The sequence below is a fragment of the Physeter macrocephalus genome, chromosome 4, assembly GCF_002837175.3.
Source record: "Physeter macrocephalus isolate SW-GA chromosome 4, ASM283717v5, whole genome shotgun sequence".
Taxonomy (NCBI): domain Eukaryota; kingdom Metazoa; phylum Chordata; class Mammalia; order Artiodactyla; family Physeteridae; genus Physeter; species Physeter macrocephalus.
The window spans coordinates 61,821,746-61,838,917 of NC_041217.1; the positions used below are offsets into that span (position 1 = coordinate 61,821,746).

The window sequence follows — 17,172 nt, forward strand, 5'->3', positions numbered from 1 at the left end:
ATTAAAAAAATAATTTATATAAAGCATTTATCATATTTATTACAGAACCTGGTATATAAAAAGTTAAAATAGTCTTTGTTTTTCTAAGTTAAAATGGTAGCTATTACTTTTAATGCTATCACATTGCACAATTTCATTGATAAATCTCATGACTAGAAACCTAAGGTAATGGTGTTTTTACCTGATTTTTAAATAAATTTCACATTATTTAATCAATGTTATAGCTTTTTACTTTTTAAGTTTTTAAACCATACTATATGCCAATCAGAAAAATACCTTAGTTCTTTGAAGACTACCCCATTACTACAGCATCCTACAATTTGGTCTTTTAAAGTTGCAATCTGAAGTTATCAGATGGCCAAAGAACATTGTAATCCAAGAGTATTAAAAGGTTCCTTACACACTAGACCTGCTGAGATTATTTATCAGTTTGAAATATAAATAGGATGCTTACCCTTCTTTATCTTACCTCTAATAGGCCATCCTCTGGCAGATCAGTACAGTGGACAGCATTCTGGATCTTAGTTTTACCAAAGATTGCTCGGAGGGTTCCAGGGCGTAAATGCCGGGCAATTTCCTATTAAATAAATACACATTCACATATAGATTAAAGTCAGCCATGTAGTGTCAATTTAAAAAAAAAATCATCAGCTGTATGAAATACTTTCATTAATTATTCATTGCATGTACATGTATACATTGTTGGTGATTCTTCCTGGAAACAGGATGAATGCATGAAAACTGAGCAATGAAAATTCTCAGTTCACTCATAAAGCTTTTTCTCTGGCCCAATGTAAAGTCCACTGTAATCTATGTTGAGGGCAATAATAATTATATCTCTTTTTATCAACAGATTATGGGAATCACATAAATATGAACCCAGTTCATTACTGTGAAAGACTTGTATTTTATAAAGACAATAGAGATCCTAACAATTTAATTTAAAATGAACTAGTTTGACGGCACTGATTGCAAAAGACTTTAAAATGTTACAGTTGTATCAGTTTAGTGCTATCTCACATTTAAGGGAAAAAAATGGTTACAAATAACTCATAAAATTTTGGGTAAAAGAAACAAGAGGTTAAAAAAATTGAAGATGTGGGAGTATCAATGATCTACTTAATAGTCTTTGTTTTTCTAAGTTAAAAATTTTCTAAAATCCTATTTTAATTTTGAAATATACATACAAAAAAGGCATTTACTGCACATATTTAAAAATAATAATGAAACAAATACCTGTGCACCTATTATTAAGCTGAATTAAAATAATATTACAATAACTTTCAAGGCCCCGGTGTGCTCCATCTTCATTTCATCCCATCCCTATCTCCACCCAGAGGTTACCATTAATATAAATTTTACTTAAATATTCCCTTGTTTTACTTAGTTTTCAAGGCATTGTTTTTCATATTTGTCCATGCAAATATGTGTAACTGTTAATTCATTTGTTTTTATTACCATATATATTCCAATGTATGATAGAGCATACTTTATTCATTTTCCAGATGATTGACATTCAATTAATTTCTTCTCTCTCTCTCCCTACCTCTCTGTCCTCCCACCTCCCTCTCTAGCTCACACATGCTCACGCTCACACACACACACACACACACACACACACACACACAATCACAAACAATTCTGCTATAAGAATTCTTGTACATGGTGCATATGTGCAAGAGTTTTTCTGGAATCTTGGGGGCACACACATATTCAGTTTTGCTAAGTACTGTCAGACTATTTTCTTAAATGGCTGTAACAATTTGCCCTCAACCATCAATGCACAAGAATTCCCACTATCCATATCAAAGCCAGCATTTGATAGTGGCTGACTTTTTACTTTTGCCATTAGGCAAGTGTGAAATGGTATCTCATTGTGTTAGTACGAATTTCCTTGATAACTTAAGAAATTGAGTGTCTTTTCATACATATCCTTTTCTTTAAAAGACCTATTCTTGACTTTTTTCCATTTTTCTATTGGGTTATTCTTTTTCTTTTTGTTATTATTAATACCTTCTGAATTCTAATTTTTTGTCAGTTATATATGGTGCAAATATCTTTTCCCAATATGTAGCTTGTCTTTGAGTTTTCTTTTTGTTTTCTGATGACCAGAAATACTAAAATTTAATGAAATTAAATTTATCAATTTTTTCATTTACGATTTGTGCTTTTTGTTTCTTAAGGAATTATTCCCTACTCCAAGTGCATAATGATACTCATCTCTATTGTCTTCTAAAATCTTCAAAGTTTTTGCCTTCCACATTAAGTTCTTGATCCACCTAGAACTGACTTTGGCTATCATGTGAGGAAGATGTCCATTTTCATTTTTCCCATATGGATATTTAATTGCCCTAGCACCATTTATTGAGTTATTTCTCTCCTTCCCCCGCAATCTCCAATGATAGCTCTGTTATATAAAAGGTTTCCCTGGATGTATGGGTCTGTTTCTTGGTTTGCTATTCGATTCCATTGGACTTTTTGTCTATTTTTACATCTATACTGTCTTAGTTATTATAACTTTATAATAAGTCTTCATCTGGTAAGGCAAGTCCCCCAGATTTTGGTTTTGAATACATTAAGTTTGGGTTGCCTATTAGACATCCAAGTGAAGGTGTCAAATACATGACTGGCTGAGTCTAGAGTTCAGAGGAGTGTTCCACACTGTAAATAACAATTTGGGGGTCAATAGCATATATATATGGTACGTAAAGTTACAGGTTAGATGAGATCATGAAGGTAGTGAGTGTAAACAAAGGAGAGGAAGCACAGGGACACCATGTCATTAAAAAGTCAAGAAGATGAGGAGAGATGAACAAAGAAGACTGAGAAGGAATGGCCAGCTTGGTAAGAAGAAATGCAGCAGCATCCTTTCCTAGAAGACAGTGAAGAAAAATGTCAAGAACAGAGAGTTATCAGCAGTGTCAAATGTTAAGTCATATAGGGTTAGGACTTCCCTGGTGGCGCAGTGGTTAAGAATCTGCCTTCCAATGCAGGGGACACAGGTTCAATCCCTGGTCCGGGAAGATCCCACATACCACAGAGCAACTAAGCCTGTGTGCTACAACTACTGAGCCTGTGCTCTAGAGCCTGTGAACCACAACTACTGAGCCTGCGTGCCTAGAGCCCGTGCTCCACAACAAGAGAAGCCAGAGCAATGAGAAGCCCACGCACCTCAATGAAGAAGAACAGCCCCCACTCGCCACAACTAGAGAAAGCCCGCACGCAGCAAGACCCAACGCAGCCAAAAAGAAAAGAAATTTAAAAAAAAAAAAAAGTCACATAGGGTTAAAGACTGAGAACTGACCACTACACCACGTAGACCACGTGGAGTCACTGATATCCTTGATGAGAGCAGTTTCAGAGGAGTGGAGAAACGCTAAAGACTTATTATTGTGGTTTCAAGAGAGAATGAGAGCGGAAGAACGGGCAAAAGTGAATACCGGCAACTACGTTGAGGAATTTTACTGCAAAGGGGAGGAGAAAAATGGAGCAGTAACTGGAAAGAGAAGTCGAATCAAGAGAGGGTTTTTCATTAAATGTTGTAGAGGGTGTGGAGAAAGGGAACCCTCCTGCACTGTTGGTGGGAATGTAAATTGATACAGCCACTAAGGAGAACAGTATGGAAGTTCCTTAAAAAACTAAAAATAGAAATACCATATGACCCAGCAATTCCACTACCGGGCATATACCCTGAGAAAACCATAATTCAAAAGGAGACATATACCACAGTGTTCATTGCCGCACTGTTTACAATAGCCAGGACATGGAAGCAATCCAAGTGTCCATCGACAGATGAATGGATAAAGAAGATGTGGCACATATATACAATGGAATATTACTCAGCCATAAAACGGAACGAAACTGAGTTATTTGTAGTGAGGTGGATGGACCTGGATTCTGTCATACAGAGTGAAGTTAAGTCAGAAAGAGAAAAACAAATACCGTATGCTAATGCACATATATGGAATATAAAAAAATGGTACTGATGAACCTAGTGGCAGGGCAGGAATAAAGACGCAGATGTAGAGCACGGACTTGAGGACACAGGGGAGGACAGGGAAGCTGGGACAAAGTGAGAGAGTAGCACTGACATATATACACTACCAAATGTAAAATAGATGGCTAGTGGGAAGCTGCTGCATAGCACAGGGAGATCAGCTCAATGCTTTGTGACAACCTAGAGGGGAGGAATAGGGAGGGTGGGAGGGAGGCTCAAGAAGGAGGGGATATGGGGATATATGTATACTTACAGCTGATTCACTTTGTTGCACAACAGAAACTAACAACATTGTAAAGCTTATACTCCAATAAAGATATAAAAAAAAAAAAGAGAGGGTTTTTTGTTTTTTGTTTTTGATGGGGAGGGTATGCTGTTTTAAAGTGGGAGAAATAATAATATCTTTCCAGGCTGATAGGGATCATCCAACAAAGGGAAAAACTAATGAAACAGAAAGGCGAAGAGAGAATTGCTGGAGTGATGGAAGCAAGTGACTAAGTAGAGGAGTTGGCCTTATATCTAAGAGTGTGGAACATTCACCCTGAGCATCAAGACAGTAAATGGGCCCAGTTATAGCTATGTGGGTTTATGTAGTGGCTGGAACTTATGGAAGTTCTTTCTCTATTTTTAGTTTTTATTGAGATATGACTTACATGTGAAAGCATGCATAGGTTTTAAGTGCACTGCCCCATGAATTTTGTCAAATGTATATACTCAGCAACCACCATCTTAAACAAGATATAGAACATCTCTAAAGTTCCCTCTAGACTTTATTTTTTTGACTCATTCTATTTTCCAGTGAAAAAGTCAGCAAGATTGTCACCAGCTGAGAGGAAGGATGGGGAAGAGGTTTTGGGGATCTGAGGACAGAAAAGGAGGTACGAGACATTTTAAGAGAACAGAAGAGTGAACGGACTAGAAAAATGAATGTGACTGCTCAGCAGCACTAAGGGCCCTCTTGAGGTTAATGATCACGAAGGTAAAGGGAGATCGTTCAGGACAGCTGAGTGTTCTCCAGTCATGGGTGCAGGCAAAGGTTAGGTAGAAAGCTGAATTTAATGAGGGCTGGGGTTTTACCAAGAGAAAACAACAAAGTGAGAGAGGGGTAAGGGGGTTGAAAGTGTATGTAAGGAAACAATGATAATGCTAGACAAAAAGAATTTTAATTGAGGATGAAAGTAAGTGAGGCCCTGGGGGGTGGAGGGGGGGTTAGAGACAATGAAAAGGTAGATCAATGGATTAGATCTCCTAGTGGGATGGGATGATTATGGAAATCGGTGTGTTATAAGAAGTGAGCTGGAAAGTTAAGAGATAGGATACTTGAAATTGGAATTACTGGAGGTGCACAGAGAGGGGGTTATAGATATTTATAATGACCAGTTTTAAGATATAACCATGGCTGAGGTCAGGTGGAGGGCAAGAAGGTTAGAAGAAAGGAGGACAACAGATGGAAAAGTAACGTATGGAATGGATTACCCGTATGAATATGGAAATCACCAAAAATTATGACAGGTGTAGTGTATGGTGCAAGGATGCTGAGCAGCATTCACACCTGTGATTCCATCACTTAAGCAATTTTAAAGGCATGGGTTTATTTATTTACTTAAGTCTTACAAGGTTTCTATCAAATGTCAGTTATAAGTGTATCAAGTTTAAGAAAAACATTTTGATAAACTAGGAAATAAGGATGACTTTATATTTTATTTCATATTCATTACTTTCATTCTGTTCTCCATAATTTTCCTGGGAATGAAGTACCCAATATTAAACACCTACTCTACTTATGTGGTGGTAAGCTGCTATTCTGTGAAAAAAGATGTACTTTGTAAAATTATGAAAGGTGAATGAAAGGTGAGTACTTATTTTCCTTTCCTTATTGTTTCAGATTAGGGGGAAAACTTAAAAGTGACTCACTTTGATTAAACTGCTTCATAAGAACTTATTCTCTACCCACTTTTATTTGGAACTCACCATGTTCACTGAAATATTATTTTCTTGTAGGTGTCTGCTACATGCACACCACTTGAACTCAGAAGATGTTCGTGTGTGTGTAGGCGGTGGGTGGGTGTTGTACTGTGGTCAGAGAAGGCAGTCTCTTTGTGCTTCTTTTGAAGGAATTTGTTGAGATTTTCTTTGCATCCTAATACATAGTCAATTATAGTGAATGTCTCATGGGGAGTGGAAAAGAATATTGTCACAGGTTGCATTTCTCCGGGAAACCAACTCTGAGGTGGAGATTTGCATGCAGGAAGTTCGTTGGGGAGTGGCTTCAGGGAAGTTTACTGTGGGGAAGTGAGGAAAACAGGACTAGGCAGAGAGAGAAGTTGAAGTTCAATGCAGTTACAGCAGTTGCCCCAGATCATCCTACAAGAAGCTCTGAAGCTTCAGAGTTGTCCTCAGTTGAAGTAAAGGGGTCAGACCTTTATCTCTCTAAATTGACAAGTCACTGGACATATGCCATTCCAGGGAAGGGGGCATGTCCTTGGGCAGATGACTTTCTTTGGCAGAGAGAAATTTCTGGAGAGGGACTTATTGTATTACAGTCAGCAGCCAACACTTCCAGAGCTGGGAAATGGGCATTGCAGTCCTGAAGGGCAGAGGGGAATCTGAGTGGCCCTTCACAGCATCTACTAATTACATACATACAAACATACACACACAGACATGCACACATGCACATGCATATGTGATACATGCAGTATATACAGCATATATGACAAATATGGCATTGCAGACTATTGCAATCTGATTACCATTCTTTTTAGGTAACTAATTTTTTCTGGAAGGTTTTGTATTATCTCTCTATCTAGGCATTGGTCATTTACTGGTCATTCTGCTCTGTACTCAACAGTCCAATCCTATTTGGAGATACACACTTCAGTCTGTTATTTCTTTTATTGTTTTCTCTCCTCCATTTTATTTCTTCTTTCCTTTAGCTGTTTCTATGTAAAAGATATTGAAACTTCTGGTTCTATCTTCCCTCTCTCTTTTCTTTTTATCTTTCTTTTTTCTTTCTTTTTTTTTGCAGTACGCGGCCCTCTCACTGTCGTGGCCTCTCCCGTTGCGGAGCACAGGCTCCGGACGCGCAGGCTCAGCGGCCATGGCTCACGGGCCCAGCCGCTTCACGGCATGTGGAATCTTCCCGGACTGGGGCATGAACCTGTGTCCCCTGCATCGGCAGGCGGACTCTCAACCACTGCGCCACCAGGAAAGCCCCTCTCTTTTCTTTTATACTTTCCATCTAATTGTCTTTTTGTGTTATATTCTGGGAGAATTCCTCCATTTGATCTGTCACCTCACTAATTTGTTTTTATAACTAGGTCCACTGCACAATTCTACTCATTTGCTGAGTATTTTTAATATTTCAAGAATTATATTTTAAGTTTTTCATATCTATAATTATTTTTATGAATCCAATATTCTCTTTCTGGGGATACTGACTATATTATTTTAAAGCCTTTTGTTAGCTCTATTAATTTGCTTTCCTTAGGTACTGATTCTGTTTGTTGTGTTTGGTGTCTTCTTTATGGTATGGGTTAACTTCAAATGGTTGGTAATTCCTGGCTCTTTATCTTTGTTTGGAATTTTCTGTTTACCTGTAATAGAGGTCAGGGACATACTGACAGGCAAGGTATGCTGGTTGTTTTTCTTAAGGAAGTGGGGCTTCCCATTTTTTCCTGGGTGTCACTAGCTACCTACCCACCACATTGCCTCTAGCTAAAGCCCCACATTCCCGGCCTTGGGCTGTAGTTAACAGCATCAGCTGTCCTCTACTCAGCATAAGCAAGCAAAGGGGAAAGGGCTGATTTATTCTGCTGCCCTTTATGCAGTCTCCTCACTCATCACCCTGCTGACGGCTCCAGGTCCCTCCTCAGCATTGCATCCACTGTGGCTGATGTGCAGCCAGACTCCCTGCCCCTTCTGAGCAATCCTCTCCTGCATGCTTTAGAATATACTTCTCTTTAACAGTCCAATCCTACCTGCTTTTTGCCTTTCAAAGTTAATGGTCTGCTAATGGTAGGCACTCTTTCTTGTTTTCCAGAGTGGCTGGAGATTTACTCTTTAAAATAAAACAAGATAAAATATATCTCCCATAATTTCTAAGGATTAGAAAAGCAGGGAATGATGGGCACATATGGTTATCTGCCACACTGATGAAAACTCATCTTACTGACATTTCCATTTCCCCAAACTCAGTAAGTTACCTTCAATTCATATTAGCTGCTATCATTTTGTGTCTAAAAATTGAATTCCTTCCAGAGTAATCCTTCATTTCCCACTGCTCCTATAGGAATTTATGCTCCTATTGTAACCCCTGAATTGCAATTCATATAGTTTTTCTGTGTGGCTATTTCAGTAAGTTTCCATTAGACTCTCAACCCTTTAACACAATATAAAACTTCCTTAATAGTCTATGCCTTATTATGAGCACACATAAAACGTTTGCTAAATATTTTTTGACTGACATAAAATGACAAACTTCTATTTAAGGAGCCAGGATGGAGCAGAATGAAGAATAAGGGCTGTGAAGGAAGGCTCTCTGGATTTGAATTTGACCTCTGTCACTTACTAGTTGTGTGGCCATGCCACGTTGCTTAACCTTTCTGCCTGTTGTAAGGTTTTCATTTGCAAAACAGGGATAAAAATAGGACTTAACTAGACTTAACTATGATGTTGTTGTGAGAATTAGAGTAAGTAAAAGTATTTAGAGCAGTGTCTGTCATATGGTGAACAATCAATAGATAATGGCTATTAGTTTTATTAATGTAGACTTAGAATTAAAAGGAAAGTAAGATGAGAGTTCTTAAAGAGATAAAGAACGGTATATTTTGATATATGTCGAAGATGATCCAACCAAATAGTCATGTATCTTTTAATAAATATATAACATTTTTCAAGAATATTAATGATAGTTTTAGAATAAAGGTAAAAGTTTAAATAATCAAGTAATAAGACATTCAGATTCGATAATACTAATCTATAAACAAACCTCAGAAAATATGAAGTAGTTTTACATGTATAATGTATTTTGTTTAGGTAAATGATAATGATAAAGAATAGAACAACAAGTATTTTCTTACCTCTGTTGTTAAAATTTAGGCTTTCATTTTGGATCATCTGCTTTAAAAAGGTAATACATTTGCTTTGGTTTTGACCATTGTAAAATATCAAATATGCCTATATAAGTAAAAAAATACTGAAATGTTTAAAGCCTAGAAAAATCCTCCATGGATCATCTCCCCCCTTCCTTTCCTGGCAGATTTTCCCTAATTATTCCCAATAGATCCATGCTCCTCTGGCTCCTTGTATTGTATGGTGAAAGTCATCCTACTGTGCACAGACCCACTCCCATTACGAAGCAGAGAGGAGTACTGGGTAGATAAAAGCAACAAAAGTACCAAAGATGCAATTTAAATTTAATATGAGAAATAATTTTGAAGTTACCACAATATTAATAAGTGAGGGGTTATGCTGAGAAAATAAGACTCTTTAAAGAGCAATATTTATTTGTACTTAAAAGGTCAGAAGCCTTTCAAACTCTACCAAATTCCTGGCATACCCATCCCCCACTACAACCTTGCCTTCTCAGTTCCGTCAAGTCAAATGCTTGGTTATTGAACAGCTCATTTTAAGTACTAAAAATTCTGCTCGGGTAATCCTGTAGGGGGAGGAAGAAATCTGGCTTAGAGAATGACCTCTAAATCTAAGACATGGAGGAAAAAAATGCACTAAGTAGAATGGTAATTAGCAGGACACTGAAAACAAAGATGAGAAAGTTTATATAGCTATTCTATTACTGTGTGCATTATAAAGAATATTATTGTTTACTGAATAATAGGTCTATCAGACCGATAAAATATGTCTGGACAAAGAAAACAAACTGCTTCCTTGGAAAGCTATTCTGTTTCAGTTCTCCATGATACAGGAGAGATATGCAAGAATGAAAATGACCTTCCATTTAAGAAATGAATTAAATTTGGAAGAGATTTGTAAAATTTACTGATTATGGAAATTTGAAGAAAGACAACTTTGTGATCAACCTTAGAATATATTTACATAATGAGTGACACATGGTACAGAATCACACCTGGTCATTAGCCTAATTTTGGGAAAATTCTAAGTAAAAGGAAAAGATGTCTTGCCTAATCTATAGGATAACCATGTTAGCAGTGATACAGATAAGTGAATAAATCTTAACAGAGGAACTAGCATGGCTCCAGTCTTAGCAATCCTAAAGGAGCTGTGAAACAAAACAAAAAATCATGTCACAATCATTGCCTTCATTTTATAGGCAACAAGGGTAACAGAATTTAATATCAAAGGCCAATGAAGCAACCACTATAATTAAAACAGTAAACATTCATGTTTCTAGCCATTACTGGTACCCCTTGGCAGAGTCCTATAATATTAAAAAATACATGCTAAGTCTTCTTCTTGACTCCTCTGGTACTCCAAAAATATTTTACCAAAGCTTATCCTCCAACCATTTTTCCCAGTTACATGCAACTTTGTATTAACTAATGCAGTTACAGTTTTATATTTCTGGGAGAAGAGCAATATCAAACTAATTCACAACTAAAAGAAGATAATGAAACACTGGAAGGAATTGGAAGTAGGAAAGGAAACGAGAGAAGAGATCCAACGGCTACTTTCTGTAAGTCTAAGGATCCTTCTAGAACCTACGCATAGGATTCAGAAAGAGGAACTACAAAATTGAACTCAACTACTTATGTATTAGTTTCATTGAATGAGCTACTGGAGAATTCACAGTAAATACTCTTATCTTGTTAGCTCTGGAGACCGCATGAATTATTTATATGAGGAATCATTAAAATCTGGCTTGTGAACTCTGACAAGCTTCACATCTCACCTTTAATTAAGTAGAAATTAGCTGTAATGTAAATTTATAGAACCTGAAGACGGTCATAATTAAATGTAATTTCAGGTGAAACATTTAGACAATTCAATCCTATCTTTTCCACTAGGTTTCAGCAGACCACATGTCATAGTAATCACTGCCTCTTAATGAGCTGTTTGCTACTGCAGTCAGTAATAGGCTCTGGCTGAAATAAACTCTCATTTGACAGAGGTATTATTTTTAAATGTAAAATGATGATCCCCTGGTTCTACTCTTTTTAAATTGTTGGGCAAATCTTTTTGCTTGCTTTTTATGTGAATTACTTCGCATTTTGGCAAAAACCACAAGGACTTGCTTATGGAAGTAAAGTCTGAGAACATAAACATTAGTATAGAGGAAAATGAAATTCCTTTTGGTAAACATTTTCCTAGTGCTTTTCTGTTGTTCCCAAACACTGCATTATAGGGGATTTAACCTTTGAAGTACAGGCATTACCGGGAGATATTGTGGGTTTGATTCCAGACCACCACAATAGAATGAGTATCACAATAAAGCGAGTCACATGAATTTTTTGATTTCCCAGTGGACATAAAAGTTATGTTTACAATATACTGTAGTCTATTAAGTGTACAATAGCATCGTGTCTAAAAAAATGAACATACCTTAATTAAAAAATAATCTATTGCCAAAAATGCTAGCCACTATCTGAGCCTTCAGCAAGCTGTAATAGTAACATCAAAGATCACTGGTTACAGATCACTATAACAAACGTAACAGTAATGAAACATATGAAATATTGAGAGAATTGCCAAAATGTAACAGAGAGACAAGAAGTGAGCCAATGCTATTGGAAAAATGGTGCTGTTAGACTTGCTTGTGGCACAGTTGCCACAAATCTTTGGTTTGTTAAAACTAACAAAAAAAACCCCCACAATGTTAGCAAAGTACAATAAAGTGAAGCACGATAAAACAAGGTATGCCTGTATAGACACATAACTACTGAGAAACTTGAGAGCCATTCTCAGTCTCCCCCCTACAAAAAAAGTGTCCTGCACAGTCTACCACACCCTGATAAAATAACTGCCGCTCAATCTTTCTCTACTTTCCTAAAGAAACGTACAGCTCTATACTCAGAAACCCCTCTAAAGGAATAAAATAATGAAATAGCTGGGACCCATTCCTGGCATCTCTAACACCCAATTCCTTGCCATATCCCGTCATTACAAATGCTGAAATATGGCCTATATCAGTCTACTTTCTATCTTCACTCTGCCACCACATTCTCGTACCTAGACTATTGGTTCCTTCCTGGTTTATCTAGTCTCCTAGATTCCACTGCTGTTGATAAATATATTCTCCACAAAATAGTCAGGGTGGCCTTTATAAATCATAAGTTGAGTTATACCATTTTCCTACCTTACACCCTCTGATGCTTTCCCTCTTCAGAGAAAATCCAAAAATTTTAACCTAAGCTATACAGTCCTGCATGATCTGATCTCTGCTTACCTCTCCACCCTCACCTGAAATGGTCTAGTCACAATGACCTCTTCCAATTTTTCAAAGCCACCAAGCTCTTTCCTACTTGAAGCATGAAAACACATATTCTTTCAATATTCTGGCTCAGAAATTCTTCTCCCTCGTCTCAAGAAGTTTATGTTCTTTACAAACGGTTCAGAATAAGCAACGTAAATCAGCTGTGGTAGATTCTGCAGAGTGGCTCTCGCAAGCCTTCATTCTGTCCGCCTTCTAGCTGCAAGTTAGAAATCTAAAAACTACATTCTCCAGACACCCTTCTGGCTAGCGTTCTTGATGCAAATTATGTTCCACCAGTGAGATCTGGAAGGCAGAAGTGAGCAGAGGCCATCTTTCTGCTGATGGTGCCACAGGCAGACAAGGTAGGAGACGAGTGTTTCGAGGCAGCTGTGGTAGCCAGACTCAGTGCCTGAGTCACCAGATTCCTGGGAATGAGAGTCAGTGATGGTGGCAGCAGTGGAGGCAGTAGCAGCAGCAACTTCTGGCTTCTAGAGGCAGAAATGCCCTTAAAATCAAGAACTCCAACGGCAGCTCCTGACTCGGGCCTTGCAGCCCTCCTAATGAGTTTGTAAACCTCTTCCCTTTATTAAATCCCTTTTTAAAAAATCCCTAGGCTGGTTTGTTTCCTGCTCTGAACTTTCAGTGATACTTTGAGGTTCCATCTCTCTTCCTCATCTCTACACAAAAGGACAATCCCTGCTGCTACTTAGTAAGTACCTTCTTGCCATCTGGCTTTTACCACCACTCTCTTGAAACTGCTCTCTCAAAAGTCACCTATAATAATTTGTCTTCTTGCTGAAATCTCTTATATAGCAGCAAAGTTATAAAAGTACCATCAGAAGTAGCATCTTAGTATGGGTATACTTCAATTTATAAAATAGGACAGAGAGTTTATAAAATTTAAGATTACTGATCCCAGAAGCAACATATATCTCAACAGTTAGTGGAAATATCTTGGTGTCTTAAAGGCTTAGGTTCAGCCTACTAGACTGAATTAAGTGAAATAATGCCCATAAAATGTCTAATGCTGTCTGGCCAACTTGGAGGCACACAGCAGTAGATAAACTCATCTTCATACTGTTAAAAATAAACTTAAAACTATAGCTAACCATGAGGCACTCACATAGTCTTTTCATTTTAAAAAGCAGGTAGTATTTCCTATGAATCTCACAACTCCCTATTGTGCTGACAATGCAGATGGTTTTCACCTCTTGTAGATATGGATAACCGGGTTCTATGGACAGTCTTAGATCCAGCACTAAAGAAAGGGTATAGTCAAAGATCCAACCACTTTGGGCAAACTCTTTTCAAAAGGCTAATTTCCTAAACTGCCCCAGGTCCACTATAATTCCCTTTAGAGTTGCTATGAGCAGCTAAGATTCCAGACTGAGGTTAGTAGCACTTCCGAAACCATCTAACTGCCTCCTGTAATTACCAAGAGCAGCTCAGTCCAACAGAAATATAACAGGAGCCACATTAAAAAGTAAAAACAAACAAGTGAAATTAATTTTAATAATATAATTTATTTAACCCTATATATCCAAAATATTATCATTCCAATGAGTAATTAATATAAAAATTATTAATGAGCTGTTTTACATTATTTCATACTACATCTTCAAAGTCCTGGGTGTATATCACCTGTACAACACATCTCAATTTGAACCAGTCATATTTCAAGTGCTTGAGAGCTGTAAGTGCCTAGTGGCCATCATGTTGGATAATGGAGACCTAGAGACTGGTAGCTCTCTTTTTTGACAGAGGGTAACTTCTCAGCAACATTCTACTTAAAAGCTGAGCCACGACTGCTAATATCTATAGTATTAACCTTTCTGACCTAAAGGAGACCTTAGTCTACACAGGACCATAACCTTTAGGGCAATCTAGCCATGCTACTCACACTGCCATCATAGGCTATAATCTAATCTTATCTATCTATCTATCTACCTATCAATTAATCATGTCTGTTGCCCACTTTTCCTCCACAGCTAACATTACAAATGTACACCATTATTCTCAAGCCTGTATCCTTAGCTACATCTTTTCTCTCAGCAGACAACTTTGTTTCCTGCTTCACAGAGAAAATTGAGATTATCAAGAATCATCTCCTTAAAATTCCTATACCCACAGTTTTATATATATATATATATATATACACACACACACACACACACACATATATATGTATATATTTTATCCTCTCGTCTCCTATTCAGTGTCAAAAGAAGAAGTATTTCTTTTCCTTTTAATAATTAACCCTCCTTGGCCACTCTAAGTCAGGAAATTTGCTCCATTACAATTTCAATGTTTCTCTTTCCAATAGCTTCTTTCCTGCCTCCTATATAAATGCTCAAGTCTCTCCCATCACACACACACACACACACACACACACACACACACACACACAGATCTTTAATTACTCCCCCATCTCTTCCCTTCCCTTTTTAGAAGTCTTAATAATCTCTACTCCCATTTACTCTTTAAACTTGTGCCCCACAACTCTACTTAAACTGCTTTGGCAAAGGACACCAATAATCTAATTGGTCATAGAATCTCTGCATTCGTGACTTCTCTCCAGCTTTTAGCACTGTGGACCATTCCCTTATTCCTGAAGCTCTCCCTTTACTCAGCCCACGTGACACCACAGCCCAGGTTCTCCTCCTGACTGTTCCTCCTCAGCCTCCTTTATTTACACATTCCTCCCGCCAAGAGTTCTCTTTGCCCTCTTCTTATCTTTTGGCTCTCCCTGGGCAATCTATTCACTACTAATCATGTATTTTCAGAGGACTCTTTAATCCCTAAATTCAGCCCAGTCCTCTTTCCTAAATTCCAAACTGGAATGTACAACTGTCTAACCAACATCACCTCGTTATCCCACAGGACTCTTATACTCAATTTGTCCAAAACTAATCTCATTATCTCCCCCGCCCCACCAATCCTCCTCCTCCTAAATTCCCTCTCTTCATGAATAGCACCACCACTCAACCAAGTTATCTAGGCCAAAAGTGTGGGAGTCATCCTAAGACTCCTCTCTCTCTCCCCCTTGGGCCCCATAGCCAATCCATGTCAATCACATGGATTTATTTCTTTAACAAAGCATCCTTTCCTTAACTTTCCTAGTCTACCCCAACTGCCACAGTTCACCCTCTCATCTTGTGATGAGACCACCATAGTGGTCTCCTAACAAGCAAGCTTGCCTCTACCATCAAAAATTCCACTTATTTGTTCACACATCTGTTTTACTATTGTAATCTGTAAACTCCTTAAGGACAAGGACTATGACCTTTTCATATCCAACCCACAGAGAATGCTCATAAAAGAACCACTGATTGGGGACCTTCCTGGTGGTCCAGTGGTTAAGACTCCATACTCCCAATGCAGGGGGCCCGTGTTCAATCCCTGGTCAGGGAACTAGATCCCGCATGCTGCAACTAAGACCCCACATACCTCAACTAAAAGATCCTGCATGCCGCAACTAAGACCCAGCACAGCCAAATAAATAAATAAATATTAAAAAAAAAAAGAATCACTGAGTAATAGTAGTAATGATTTAGTGCAAGAGAGAATAAACGAATGAAATCACTAACATGCCCAAATTTATACACTTCATTAACCTGGTTAATGATAGGCAGTGAAATTAGGTCTCTTGGTTACCAATAGTTCAGCTCCCTTTGGCTAAATTACACTCTTCAGAAGTGCCTATTTTAAGGAACCCTGAAGCAGATCCTTTTGAAATGCAAGTAATCACCCTTCATTTATCTATTTTGTGAACTGATAGTTTTGTATATCAGAATTTTTCAAACTAGGGCACACCTATCTGAGAATGGAATCAAAAACCATAAGCACTGATCCCAAAGCTCTGATAGTGACTTGGTCTGTGACCTTGATTGAGGATAATATTACTGTTTTATCACAGATATGAAACACCATGTGGTGAATATAAAATGAGATGGGAGCAATCCACCAGCGTGGCATTAGATTTATAAGTGCAAGCTTATAAGTGACTTTTCCAGTGAGGATATAAAGACATGCCTAATTCCCTGAAGAAATATTGAATCTAATGGTGAATATACATAGCATAGAAAAGACCAACTCACTGTAAACATTAGAGTTCACATTACAGTAAATGATCTTTCATTTTATTTGTTTAACTTCTCTAATACTTATTTTTAAGATATATACTCCTCCATTGCTCTATAATGCAATAACTCACATTCTTAAATATGATCTTGAGGCAAGATCCTCATTTAAAAATGAAACAATAAACTCTGTTTACCATAGTTGCAATATCAACATTTACTTGGTTATATATTTTAAAACCACTCATTTGTGTACAGAATATACTGAATTATTCTATTAATGAGAATATTTCAAAATCAGACTATCCCTTTATCTAGATAATTCAGATTCAAGTTGTTGCCCTCAGAAGTATCTTGTTTTCCTCCCCCAAGTCTTTATTGTACAAAGACTTTTTTTCTCATCTTTAGTCTTTAACTATAATAGCTTTTTTGGAAAGAAAATTTTTTCTTCAGGAGTTATATTCTAAAAGATAACTTCATTCTCCCCCAAAATTCATTTTCTCTTCCCAGGATTACTGTAAACTATCATCTTGAAATACAAAATTTACATTGTTAAAAAGAAAAAAAAATCCTCATTCTCTTTTCTTTGCCAAAGAAATATTAAACATGCATTATAGAAATTTTATTTTGTCTTATAATCTGGAATGAAGCAATCTTTTTTTTTTTTTTTTTTTTTTTTTTGCGCTACGCGGGCCTCTCACTGT

At 37.3% G+C, this 17,172-nt stretch overlaps 1 protein-coding gene across 7 annotated transcripts in view; it reads right to left on the reverse strand.

The window, feature by feature from the left end:
* The window catches only part of NME7 (NME/NM23 family member 7), a 267,494-nt gene that overhangs the window by 54,276 nt on the left and 196,046 nt on the right, over nt 1-17,172 (reverse strand). For all 7 annotated transcript variants that reach the window (XM_024116676.3, XM_028488688.2, XM_028488687.2 and 4 more), the window contains one exon: nt 470-577. In XM_024116676.3, coding sequence (XP_023972444.1) covers nt 470-577 — 108 coding nt within the window. The remainder of the gene's footprint in view (nt 1-469; nt 578-17,172) is intronic.